Below are 13,400 nucleotides of genomic sequence, written 5' to 3'. Positions count from 1 at the left end.
TACGTCTAACATAATGCCCAATGATCTGTGCACCTACCACCAGACAAACCCCACCACCAAAATGAGGGTATACTTTATATATAGCCTTTTAAATGAAGATCAATATGTCTACTTACATATTATAAAGTAATTCCAATTTACTCTTCATAGCTTGGTCTCGAATTCTACTAACCATATCACCTCTAACCTCCCATCGTCCCATCAGTTATCACAGGTTTTTTTCATTAATCATATTCATCTTTATATCCATAATTTCAAACTGAATGTGGCCCCCCATGTAAGGAAACAGCATAGGGGCAAACTAGATGGACCATGAGGTCTTTTTCTGCTGTCAATCCTATGTTTCTATGTACTGGTACCAATTTTGCATTGTCCATTTTGTTGCATCCTTCCAACCTAAAACTATCACCGTTTTGGCACTTTCTATAGCTGCTTCTTTAATTTCTCTTGGATACAACCCTCTTGAGTTCCATTTTCACTGGTAGAGGGTTGCAAGAGGCCATCACAGGCAAAAATGGAGCTCGGGAGCCTGTTTTCACTGGCAGAGCAACTCAGGCTGTCACAGGCACCCCTGACTCGAGTGATATTAACCTGGCCACATCCCCTGCCCCCCCAAAGTCAAACACAACCCTGGTGCAGCCTTCAGTGAAATTGAGTTTGATACTCCTAGTCTATATGACAAGAGTTTCTTATTTATTTAGTTGTTTATTTATTTTATTGGATTTGTATCCCACCCTTCTCCAAGAACTCAGGGCAGCTTACATCATGTAAAAACAATACAATTCTAAAATCCAATAATAACTAAAACAACCAATCTAAAATCCCAATTTTAATTTAAAAACAGTCGTTCCAATCCACCAACATACTTTCCATTCAATATTCATTCTTCCATAGGCAGGGATTGATGGTTGGTGGGTTGGTGGGTTGGTGGGTTGGTTGGTTGGTTGGTTGGTTGGTTGGTTGGTTGGTTGGTTGGTTGGTGGTTGGTTGGTTGGTTGGTTGGTTGGTTGGTTGGTTGGTTGGTTGGTTGGTTCGTTCATTCATTCATTCATTCATTCATTCATTCATTCATTCATTCATTTGACGTCTATGCCACCCAATCCCGAAGGACTCAGGGCAGCTTACAAAATAATAATACAATACAAAAGATACAAAGCAATAAGAGAAGTCAAATATGATATCCAAAAACTAGCCCCATTATAAAACCCATTTATTATAAAAAGACATAATCACATACATACACACACACCATTTATACAGTTTGGCCATGAAAGATGTACAATTCATGGCCTCCAGGCCTGCCAGCAGAGCCAGGTCTTCATAGCCTTACGGAAGGCCAGTAGGGTGGGAGCAGTATGGACGTTGGGAGGTAGTTGGTTCCATAGAACTGGGGCAACCACAGAGAAGGCCCTCTCTTGCAGTCCCGCCAACCTGCATTGCTTAGTCGATGGGACCCAGAGGAGGCCAACTCTGTGTACTCTTATTGGTCTCTGGGAGGTATGAGGCAAGAGGCTGTCCTGTAGATAGTCTGGTCCTGAGCCATATAGGGCTTTATAGGTAATAAACCCTTATAGGTTAGTGTCTCCAGGCCTGTTGGCACAAATGTGTCTTCAAATTCTATCCATAAATGGGACTATTCTCTGCAGCATTCTTTTCTTATTATTTTATAAAATAGCCCCAAACTAGAGCCCCTTTTCCCCCTTGTAAACATGAGTGAAGAGCTAATGGTCCTCATTGTCAAGAAAAATACATGGCTGTCAAACAGGAGATTTGAAACAGAGCTTTCCTCCTTCCTCCCCACCAACACCATTAAATCCAGAACATAAAAATTTACTGAGTTACACCGTCACAACAAATCACAAGCAGCCACAGCTTTGGGGCAAATCTTGATTGATCTATATCACAATTTACTGCTGATTGTGAGTGCTGAAGCTTGACTATCTCAATTCCCTGTGCCCGGCAGTGCAATGATGGGAATCTAAACAGCATCATTCAAAGCGCAGTTAGCTAAAGGAGTTTCTTAAAAAGTAACATGCCAAGTTTGGGGGTCTGCTCTGAGTGAGGAATAGAGGGAAAGCAAGGAAGGAATTCTTGGTTAGGCTTAAAGAATTTGGGCTCTCATCTGCATTTAATGGCCTTGGACTTATCGTCACAACTAGAACTAAGTGGAATCTGTGCTGAATGTGGTGTTCTGACAAGTTGCTGGTCGGCAATTGTGTAGAAGAGACTTTGAAGTTTATAATTGGCTGATGGAGGTCTACTGAGACAAGAAAGAAATCTCTGAGTAGGTTACTGAAAAATAGCTGGTTTCTTAGGTACCTCATAATAGATATAAGCTCTAATGCGATCTTGATATTTCATGTATCAGCAAAGGAAATTTTCTTAGGTTAGACCAATTAAATTTAAAAGGCTTAAGAAATCACTTTCAAGAGACAACTTGCAAAATTCGATTCCTTCCCTCTCCCTGTACTCCATCCTGATTCACTGTCTTGGATTGGACCATTCCAGTTTGAGGCAGTTGAGGGATCCTCTGGTGCTCTCTAAACTTGGTTGTTTTCTGGCAAACTTTTTTTTTTTTTAAACAAACTAGTAACATCAAGGAAACAATCTCAGCTCAGAGAGGCTCCAAAGAAAACAATCAATCTCAGAGAGGTGCCAAGGACCTCTCATGTCAACCCCAAGCTACAAATATTCTCCTTCATTAATTTGAGGCAGATCCTCAAAAAGAATTGCTCTCCACTGACAGCTTGAATCGGCATGCTTGATTTGGGTAGTCACTTCAATTCCAGTTGAAAAAAAGCATCTGTGTGTGCCTAAACTAGTGTCTAGAATGAAGCAGGTAGCTCTTTCAGCTTTACTTCAATGGGGGGACATTTCAGTTTTGTCCTTTTTTTTATACTTAAAAAGATTCTGAAAAAAAATTGCTAAGGTGACAACAATGTGGACTGTTCAAAGTACATCATGGTTATAACCAGTAACAAGTTCCTACCTGGTATGGGTGACACTGCGCACGGTTAGTATTGTTTGTTTGTTTGTTTGTTCACTTACTTACTTACTTGTTTACTTACTTTGTTTGTTTGTTTGTTTACTTACTTACTTACTTACTTACTTACTTACTTACTTACTTACTTACTTACTTACTGTTGTGGTTCCGTCTGAGGCCCCTCCGGGAACGGCTGACCTTCTGTCGGTTTCCAGCTCAGAGGGAGAGGCTGAGGAACAGGAGGTGCAGACAGACGAGGAGGAGGAATCCCAGGCTGAAGAAGAGGGAGGACAGCCAGAGTCCCACCAGGGGGAGCTCTCCCCAGCAAGCAGCCTGGATTCCTTAGAGGAAAGTGCACAAGCCATAATTGATCTGCGACAACGAAGAGCTACTCAGAGACGGAATCAATTGGCTAAATACTTTCAGCATTAAAGTGGCAACAGCTGGGTTTGGGTGTGGTGCTCTTGGGAAAGGCTAAAAGGCAGACCCACCCTTCCTGGCTTGTGGAGTTTTATCTTTGAGAGTCGTGGGACCTGGCTGTGAACTTTGGCGTCTTGGAATCCTGGTTTGTGCCTTTGACTATTGAAACCTTGGGGGGGGGGGGGTGCCAGCAAGAAGCTTGCTGTATTGTCTGGACATCAGGACCCTGCTGTAACGTATTATAGCCTGTCTGTTGGGAAGAACAGGTTTTCCTCTGTGCTTATTTTTTCCAGCTATAAAATACTTTTGGCTTTTACCAGAGTGTCTGGCTGTTTTTTCCAGTTGGTGTTGAGGTCTGGGGGAACCCAGACAGAACACTTACCTACCTACCTACCTACCTACCTACCTATCTATTTTTTATTTTTTTTTATTTTGTCCAATGCACAATAATACACAATGAAGGTTATAGAGGTTATACTTGAGTAAAATATATTAGAGAAAGAATAGAAGTGAAAATTTAGGAGTATGGTATGTTTGTAGGTATGTCTGCTTAAAAATGGGGTTTTTTAACTATTTTAAATTTTAAATTGTATATTATTAGATTTGTTATGAATTGTTTTATTGTGTTGTGAGCCGCCCCGAGTCCACGGAGAGGGGCGGCATACAAATCTAATAAATAATAAATAAATAATAAGTAGAATATATCAATAAGAGAAAAGAAGGATATTATGAGAGTAGTATAAGAAGAATAGATTAGAAGAATAGTAGATACAATATAGGAGATATAGGAGAGACTATAGGGCACGGGATGGGAGACATGCTGGTGCACTTATGCACACCCCTTACTGACCTCTTAGGAATCTGGAGAGGTCAACTGTGGATAGTCTAAGGGTAAAATGTTGGGGGAAAGATACCATGGAGTCCAGTAATGAGTTCCACGCTTCAACAACTCGATTACTAAAGTCGTATTTTTTACAGTCCAATTTGGAGCAGTTAATATTAAGCTTGTATCTGTTGTGTGCTCTTGTGTTGTTGTAGTTGAAGCTGAAGTAGTTGTTGACAGGCAGGACGTTGCAGCATATGATCTTGTGGGCAATACTTAGATCATGTTTAAGGTGTCGTAAGTAAGTAGCAACTCCCACCTGGTTATACCCTAGTCCAGGGATGTCAAACTCAAGGCTCATGGGCCAAATCTGGCCCATGGGGTGTTTAGATCTGGCCTGTGGGGCCACTTGGAAATACCGAACGATCAGCCCATAACTAAAAAAACAAAAAAACAAAGATGAGGAAGAATTTACCAACTGTTGGGATAAATTTTATGAATGGCTAGGAAGAAGGGGAAGAGAAAAAAGGAACAAGAGAATTAATAAGTGATAGGAAATTTGGGGAATAAAGATCAGAGTTTTCGGACATAAAAGGGAAAAAAGAGGGGGGAAAGATATACCTAATTAAGATCACTACCTAGATTTTATTTATATGATGTAAGTATGTTCTGAGTAATAGAAAAGAAAAGCTATTAGAATTGTCATGAAGGACGTCACAAAACTGTCCAAATCTCTTTTCTTTTTTTAATGTTTTGTTTGTCTTACTGTTTATGTCTGTGTTTTATACATAAAAACCTTTAAAAAAACACACCAACGGATCAGCCAATGGTGCCTCTGCCAATGAAAACAGAGCTTGTGAGGCCTCCCAGGCTCTGTTAATGGCCACAATGGCCTCCTGCAGCCTTTTACCAGTGAAAACAGAGCCTAGGGAGGCCCCTGTGGCTGAAAATGAAGGCTAGACGGGCCATATGTGCCCCCCTAAGCTCCATTTTTACTGGCAGAGGGTTGCAGGAGACTGTTGTGGCAAAAAACGGAGCCTCCATCATGGCTGAAAACGGAGCCTCGGTGAGTGATAGTGAACTGGCCACGCCCACCCCCAGCCACACCCACTGTACCCCCCTGAAGTCAAACAGAACTCTGATGTGGCCCTCAATGAAATTGAGTTTGACACCCCTGCCCTAGTCTCTACCGTTACAAGCTTAGTAGGTGGATTCCACTTCAGTTTGTTAAGAAATAAAGTATTTTTTTAATATGCATCCTTCTATGGGCTCAGGATATTTTTGAAGTAATGGAAAAAACCCCGAAGACTGAAAATATTGTCCCCAAATAGATCAAAGATGCCAAAGAAGAAGCAATCAGCTGAGGGTGTGACTCTGAGCTGTGTTTTAATTTAGGTTATAAGTGTTTAATATTCTGTTCCAACTCATGTTAATTAAATTAAGTTTTTAAGCACAACGGCCGCTGTCATCATTAACTCTAGCCAGCGATTTTGAATTTGGCAAACCATTAACAGGGCCTCACCTGTGATGCCCTCTTTAATTCATATATTGGCGCTTGGGAAGTTTAGTTTTGATGAATTGTGACAGAAAATGACTTCATTGGCCGCAGCAGGGTAGTTAGAAGTGGGCCTGATGCCGGCAGAGCCACTGCAGTTTTGTAATTTAGAAATGGGGAAATATATATACATTAACACCCTCAAATTTAATAGCATTTTAAAGCTGAAAGATAAATTTATGTAGCTGCTGGAGAAACACTTCCAGGAAATTTCATGCATTGTGGTGCCTTTAAATCAGTGATTTTCAACCTTTTTTGAGTCGCGGCACATTTTTTACATTTACGAAACCCTGGGGCACATTGAGTGGGGCGGGGGGGGGGTTGCTAAAAAAAGTTTGGACAAAAAAATTCTCTCTCTTCCTCCCTTTCGCTCTATTTCTCTCTCCCTCTTTCTCTCCCTCCCTTCCTCTTTCTTTCTCTCTCTCCATCCCTCTTTCTTTCTCTTCCTTCCTTCCTCTCTTTTTGCTCTTTCTCTCTCCCTCCCTCCCTCTATTTCTTTCTCTCTTTCTCCTTCCCTCCCTCTCTTTCTCTCTCGCGTTCTTTCTCTTGTTCTCTTTCTCTCTCTCTTGCTTTCTTTCTCTCTCTCTTGTTCTCTTTCTTTCTCTCTCGCTCTTTCTCTCTTGCTTTCTTTCTCTCTCTCTCTCTTTCTCTTGCTTTCTCTCTCTCTTGCTTTCTTTCTCTCTCTGAGCTTCGCGGCACACCTGACCATGTCCCACGGCACACTAGTGTGCCGCGGCACACTGGTTGAAAAACACTGCTTTAAATAAATTTAGATGGGGTTAAAAGGGCTTAAGGAGCCCTCCTATTTCTTTTACATATAATTATTTTATTGAATTTTGTTATAAAATAAAAATACAGGAAACACACACACACCGCCCAAGTTAGAAAAGTAAGAGAAATAAAAAGTGCAATTGGAGAGAAAAAGGTGATGATTTCTGACTTTTTTCACTCCAGTAAAACACCAAAATTACAACCTCCATCTTTTGTGCTACATTTTGCAACATTTCAAACTATTTCCGTAATAACAAAAATAATCTAAACCATCCAAACCTAAAATCAACATTTCACTTTTCTACAGTTTTGAGCAAAAAGCCCAGAAGTGGTTTCCAAGTAGAAAACAAACTAGATAAATTATTTTCTTTAGTTAAAAGATGTTAGATTTGTCACCCCCACCAGCTCTCTATCACTTTTACTATCTACTCTTCCATTGTGGGAATTAATGAACATTATGCATATAAGATTCTTGCCACTGTCAGTATATATAATAACAAGCTTCTATTTTTTCTCTTACATTCCTTGCCTATCAAAATAGGAGCCCTCCTATTTCAGAGGATGCATTTGATTTCAGGTTTCAAAAAAGTGAGCAAAATCCATTCAGCCTGCTTTCCACTTCTATACTTCTCCTTTTTGTCTTTCAGTTTGTCACAGAGTTCTTTATGAAGCCATGCTGGTTTCTTTCAGGGCCTATTATTTTTCTTCTTCGTTGGGATTGTGCTAGACTGGACTTTTATAATCTCACTTTTCAAAATTTCCCAAGCTTCTTGAGTTGTTTTCCCCTTGAGGATTCTCATCCATGGAATCTTTTCCAAGCTCTCTCTAAGTTTATTGAAATTAGCTCTCTTAAAGTCTTTGTAGAACTTTGTTCTACTCGTTGTGTTTGTATAATGTTGAATTGCAATATTGCATGATCGCTTGCCCCTAAGGTTCCTGTAGGTTCAACGTCATCTATCATTTCATCTCTGTTAGTGAGAATTAAAGCCAATATGGCTGATCCCCTTGTTCCCTTCTCTACTTTTGGGGTAACAAAATTGTCTACTAGGTTTGTTAGGAACCTGTTGGATCTTCCACTTGGTGTAGAATTTGTCTCCTGGTTGATGTCAGGGTAATTAAAATCCCCCATTACTATTGTGTTGTGCTTCCTACATACATCCCCTCATCACCTCGAGGTTCGATTACTGCAATGCTCTCTACATGGGGCTACCTTTGAAAAGTGTTCTGAAACTCAAAATCGTGCAGAATGCAGCTGCGAGCGCTATCGTGGGGCTTCCAAGATCTGCCCACGTTTTGTCAACACTCCGCGGTCTGCACTGGTTGCCATTCAGTTTCCGGTCACAATTCAAAGTGCTGGTAATGACCTATAAAGCCCTACATGGCATCGGACCAGAATACCTCCAGGACCACCTTCTGCCGCATGAATCCCAGTGGCCAATCAGGTCCCACAGAGTTGGCCTTCTCCGGGTCCCATGGACTAAACAATGCCGTTTGGCAGGACCCAGGGGAAGGGCCTTCTCTGTGGCAGCCCCAGCCCTCTGGAACCAACTCCCCCCGGAGATTTGAATTGCCCCTACTCTTCCCGCCTTCCACAAGATGTTGAAGACCTATTTATGTCGCCAGGCATGGGGGGAATAATTATCTCTTTCCCCCACTACCACCTTTTTTTCCTGACTGTAATACATGAGAACGGTATGGTTGTGCAGTAATGATTGTTTTTAATATTTATGGGTTTTAAATTTTGTTTTTAACTTATATTGGATTTGTACTCTGTATATTGTATTGTTGTTGTTGTGAGCCACCCCGAGTCTTCGGAGAGGGGCGGCATACAAATCTAATATATATACCTTGGTTAGCTGACTAGCAAAAAGTTCAGCTACTTTCTCTATTTGGTCGGGTGGCCTATAGTAGACTTATGACATTGTCAATGCCTGATACTCTATTATCTTGTTAACTTGTAGATATCTGCTGGATGCAGTAGAGAAGTAAATGAAGTAAATGATGAAAATTTTGCATTGGCATCAGTGAAGTTGATGGATATTACTTAATTATTTATGCAATGACATTACGATGAATTTCTCGTCATTTTGATATCATTGTGACTTACATTGGACACTTATGGCAGCGTCTGATTTGTTTTTGATGTATTTTTGGGGGTGGGTGGTGAATCCTTTTCCTTTCAAAGAGATTGAGAACTTTTTTCTCCAAATGTGAAATATTTTTCAAAAGACCATTTGTTTGTTTTTTGTCTGGCAGCGTGTGGCACCATTGGGGAAGAGTTTGGAAGGGCTGATTGCTAGAGATGGCTTGTGAAGTAATATTATGAATGCTAGTTTTCTCCCTTGCTAAAGTCCATCACTTGAATTAGCACAGGAATATGGCACATTGTGAAGTACAAATAGTCCTCAACTTGCATGTCAGTATTATGTACTGCAATGGTTGGGTTTGTCAATATATGAACTCACCAGCAATAAATAACTAGTTGGGGGAAAGATCAAAAGCAACATGAGAAAATATTATTTTACTGAAAGAGTAGTAGATCCTTGGAACAAACTTCCAGCAGACGTGGTAGATAAATCCACAGTAACTGAATTTAAACATGTCTGGGATAAACATATATCCATCCTAAGATAAAATACAGAAAATAGTATAAAGGCAAACTAGATGGACCATGAGGTCTTTTTCTGCCGTCAGACTTCTATGTTTCTATGTTTCTATGTTTCTAAATGCTTGGAGCAGTGAAGGGCTACCAAAATTTGTACTACCACACTGTGGGCATGGCTTATGCAGGACGTCTTGCATCTTTCAGTGCAAATTGGTTGCTCCGGGGTGGAGCTCCATTTTCGCTACCCCACTGCATTCCCCCCCATCCGGGCAGTAGCTCACCCATGGTTTGGAGGACATAGTATAATGTTACTTTAAGAGCTAGGCTGCAATTAGCCATCAAAGGGAGACAGATGCAGTGTTCCCTCTAATTTTTTTTTTTGGGGGGGGGGCGGAAAAGTATAGTGTCTGAGCGGCAGTCCCTTTGGGACAGGGCGGCACAGAAATAATAAATAAATAAATAAATAAATAAATAAATAAATACATACATACATACATACATACATACATACATACATACATACATAAGCAAGCAAGCAAACAAACAAACAATCAAACAAATAAAAAACCCACCCTGTTTTGCCTCAGAGAATTTCAAAATAAAATACTGTACTGTGTGTCTATAACAGTGAGCTCATAATAGGGCAACTCTATCAATATAAAAATGCCACTGAAATAGTTGAGCCAGTTTCAAACTAGATTTTTATTTCCTTTGTCTCTTCCTTACTCCCATTCTTTTTCTTTCTCTTTTCCTTCCTCTCTTTTTTCTATCTGTTTCTCTCTCTTCCTCTCTTCCTCTCTCTCTCCTTCCCTCTCACTCTTTCCCTCTCGGCTTCTGGGCAGGTTTGGAAAACTCTGAGTTGATGATAATTTTTAAGTGAGCGATTGCTCACTGCTCAGCTTAGAGGGAACTATGGACAGATGTGTTACTCTCTATTGTGTTGTTGGCTGTTGTCTTGATAATGCTTGCTATTGCTGTGTGCTAAGATTTATTTATTTAGAAACATAGAAGATTGATGGGAGAAAAAGACCTCATAGTCCATCTAGTCTGCCCTTATACTATTTCCTGTATTTTATCTTAGGATGGATATATGTTTATCCCAGGCATGTTTAAATCCAGTTACTGTGGATTTACCGACCACGTCTGCTGGAAGTTTGTTCCAAGCATCTACTACTCTTTCAGTAAAATAATATTTTCTCATGTTGCTTTTGATCTTTCCCCCAACTAACCTCAGATTGTGTCCCCCTGTTCTTGTGTTCACTTTCCTCCTGAACCTTATTTAACCCTATTTATTTATTAGACTTCTATGCCGCCCAATCCTGAATATTTTTTTCTGTGTGCTAAAGTATTGCTGTATGCTAAGATATAGCTGTGTGCTTAATATTAACACTGCTGTGTGCTAAGATATTGCTGTATGCTAATAATATACTATATTGCTGTATGCTAAATATTGGTCTATGTACCTGTGGTGTGCTAAACATTGGTCTATGGGTTATCGTATTGTATGGAACTGTGTGTAATATTAATGGTTAGTGCTGTATGTTTAGAACTGTACAGTATATGATTACTTAATTTGGATATGTATGTAGCTGACTGTATATTCTGGTTAGTCTATTGTATTCATTGTGAATACAGTAATTCCTCGCTACTTCACTGTGAATCTTTCACGGATTCGCTATTTCGTGGGTTTTCAAAGGGGGCTTAAATCCATTAAATATTTTAAATCCATTAAAAATTCATAAAATTCTTCTACAGTACTACTGTACTCTATTAAAGAAACTGGTAGGATATCACATGTAGTTCCAGCTGAGAAACATTATAGAATGACTGTTTAATGCAAAGGGTGGGTTTTAAAAGTCCAAATACAGTGGTACCTCATCTTACGAACGCCTCTTCTAACGAACTTTTCAAGATACGAACCCGGTGTTTAAGATTTTTTTGCCTCTTCTTCCTAACTATTTTCACCTTACGAACCCAAGCAGCTGCTGCTGGGATGAAGGGGTTTCTTTCCCCCCCCTTTTTTGAAGAAAGAAAAGGGAGGGGCTGCTTGGAGTAGGAAAGATTTTGCAGAGAACAAGGTGTTTGCCAAGGCACTGAAAGGGTGTCTTTTTAAGAAAGGAAAGGGAGGAGGGAGGGGCAGCTTGGGGAAGGAAAATTTTTGCAGAGAACAACGTGCTTGCAAAGGCACTGAAACGGTGTCTTTTGAAGAAAGAAGAGGGAGGGGCGCCCCCCTTGCCTTTCTTCCTTCCCACTCATCCTTTAGCCTAGCCTTGCTTCTTCCACCCGCCCCCTTTAGCTGCTCCTCCCTGCCCTCTGTTCGCCTCCCTTCTAAAGTTTGGGATTTTCCTGAAGGATTTGCACGCATTATTTGCTTTTACATTGATTCCAATGGGAAACATTGTTTCATCTTACGAACTTTTCACCTTACGAACCTCCTCCTGGAACCAATTAAGTTCGTATGATGAGGTACCACTGTACTTGTTAAATACATTAAAAAAAATCTTTCCTCTAATTCACGGAAATTCATTTTTCACGAGTGGTCTTGGAACGCATCCCCAGTGAAAAATGAGGGATTACTGTAATACTTTACTATATTGGTCTGTGTTATTGGCTGAACAGCCACCACTACCACATATACTCTGTTTGAAGTTTGGTATTCTAACATTGGTTAGCTCCAATCACACTTGGCCAATAAAAATTCTATTCTATTCTATTCTCAGTGTGGAATTCTAACGTTATAGCCCTTCATTTGGTGACTATCCAAAGTTACAACAGCGCTGGGAAAAAGTGACAAAAAACAAGGAAGCTCAATTGTCTCCAAAAACAAAGCACCTTTGGGTTAAGTGACAGTCATTAAATGATGACTAGTTATACATTCCTTTATTTGCATCACTTCTTATGTGTAATATGCCGTGCTTTGGGTTAGAACATAATAACATAAGAAGAGCAATACTGAATCAGGCCAAAACCCATTGAATCCAGCATTCTGTGCCACACAGCCACCCACCAATTGTCCATGGGGATCTTGACCAGAAAGAGAAGGCAAAACCCTCCCTTTCCCTTGACCCCCAACAAGTGGTACTCAAGGGAATCCTGCCTGCCTCAACCAACATAGAGGCGGCACATGAACCTCTGTTTCACTAACCACCAATACAATTGGCATCCATGAATCTGTCTAATCCTGCCTTGAAGCTATCAAGGCTGACAGCTGTCACGACCTCTTCTGGAAGTGAATTCCATAAACCAATGACCCTCTGGGTGAAGAAATATTTCCCTTTATTGGTCATCACTTTCTTATATATGAGCATTAGTATTTTGTGATAGAGAAAATAATTTTTCTCTATCCACCTTTTCTATCCCATGCATGATTTTATACACTTCGATCAAGTCACCCTTTAAACGCCGTCTTTCAAGGCTGAAGAGACCAGGGTGTTGCAACCTGGTATCATAAGGGAGGTGCTCCATTTCCTTTATCATGCTTGTTGCCCATTTTTGCACTTTTTCTAGCAATGAATGAGAATGTGAGAATCCTTTCTTGTCTTTCTACCATTAGGGAGAAGATGCCATTCCATCATGTCACGGCTGGGCTGCTATACAAGGGAAACTATCTGAATCGGTCCATCTCAGCTGGAAGCGACAGTGAACAGTTGGCCAACATTTCAGTCGAAGAATTGGATGGTAAGGATTGACTAAACCAGTGATGGCGAACCTATGACACAGGTGCCACAGGTGGCATGCGGAGCCATATCTGCTGACACATGAGCCGTTGCACTAGCTCAGCTACAATGTGCATGTGTCTGCAAGCCAGCTGATTTTTGGCTTGCACAGAGCTCTGGGAGGGCATTTTTGGCTTCCAGAGAGCCTTCAGGGGGATGGGAGAGGGCATTTTTACCCTCCCCAGGCTCCAGGGAAGCCTTTGGAGCCTGGGGAGGGCGAAACACATGTTGATAATGACCTATAAAGCCCTACATGGCATCAGACCAGAATACCTTCGGGAACGCCTTCTGTCGCACGAATCCCAGCGGCCGATTAGGTCCCACAGAGTTATCCTTCTCCGGGTCCCGTCGACTAAACAATGTCATCTAACAGGCCCCATGGGAAGAGCCTTCTCTGTGGTGGCCCAGGCCTTCTGGAATCAACTCCCCCTGGAGATTAGAACCACCTCCACCCTCCTTGCATTTCGTAGTTTGCTGAAAGACCACCTATGTCGCCAGGCATGGGGAAATTGATGTATCCCCTTGCT

General features: G+C 41.0%; 1 protein-coding gene across 2 annotated transcripts in view; it reads left to right on the top strand.

Annotated features, from left to right (window-relative positions):
• CALN1 (calneuron 1) overlaps positions 1–13,400 on the top strand; it is a 404,827-nt gene that overhangs the window by 200,096 nt on the left and 191,331 nt on the right. For both annotated transcript variants that reach the window (XM_070735234.1, XM_070735235.1), the window contains one exon: positions 12,711–12,835. In XM_070735234.1, the coding sequence (XP_070591335.1) occupies positions 12,711–12,835 (125 nt within the window). The remainder of the gene's footprint in view (positions 1–12,710; positions 12,836–13,400) is intronic.

The sequence above is a fragment of the Erythrolamprus reginae genome, chromosome 1, assembly GCF_031021105.1.
Source record: "Erythrolamprus reginae isolate rEryReg1 chromosome 1, rEryReg1.hap1, whole genome shotgun sequence".
In the NCBI taxonomy this organism is placed as follows: Eukaryota; Metazoa; Chordata; class Lepidosauria; order Squamata; family Dipsadidae; genus Erythrolamprus; species Erythrolamprus reginae.
This window is presented reverse-complemented; position numbering and strand designations above follow the sequence as displayed.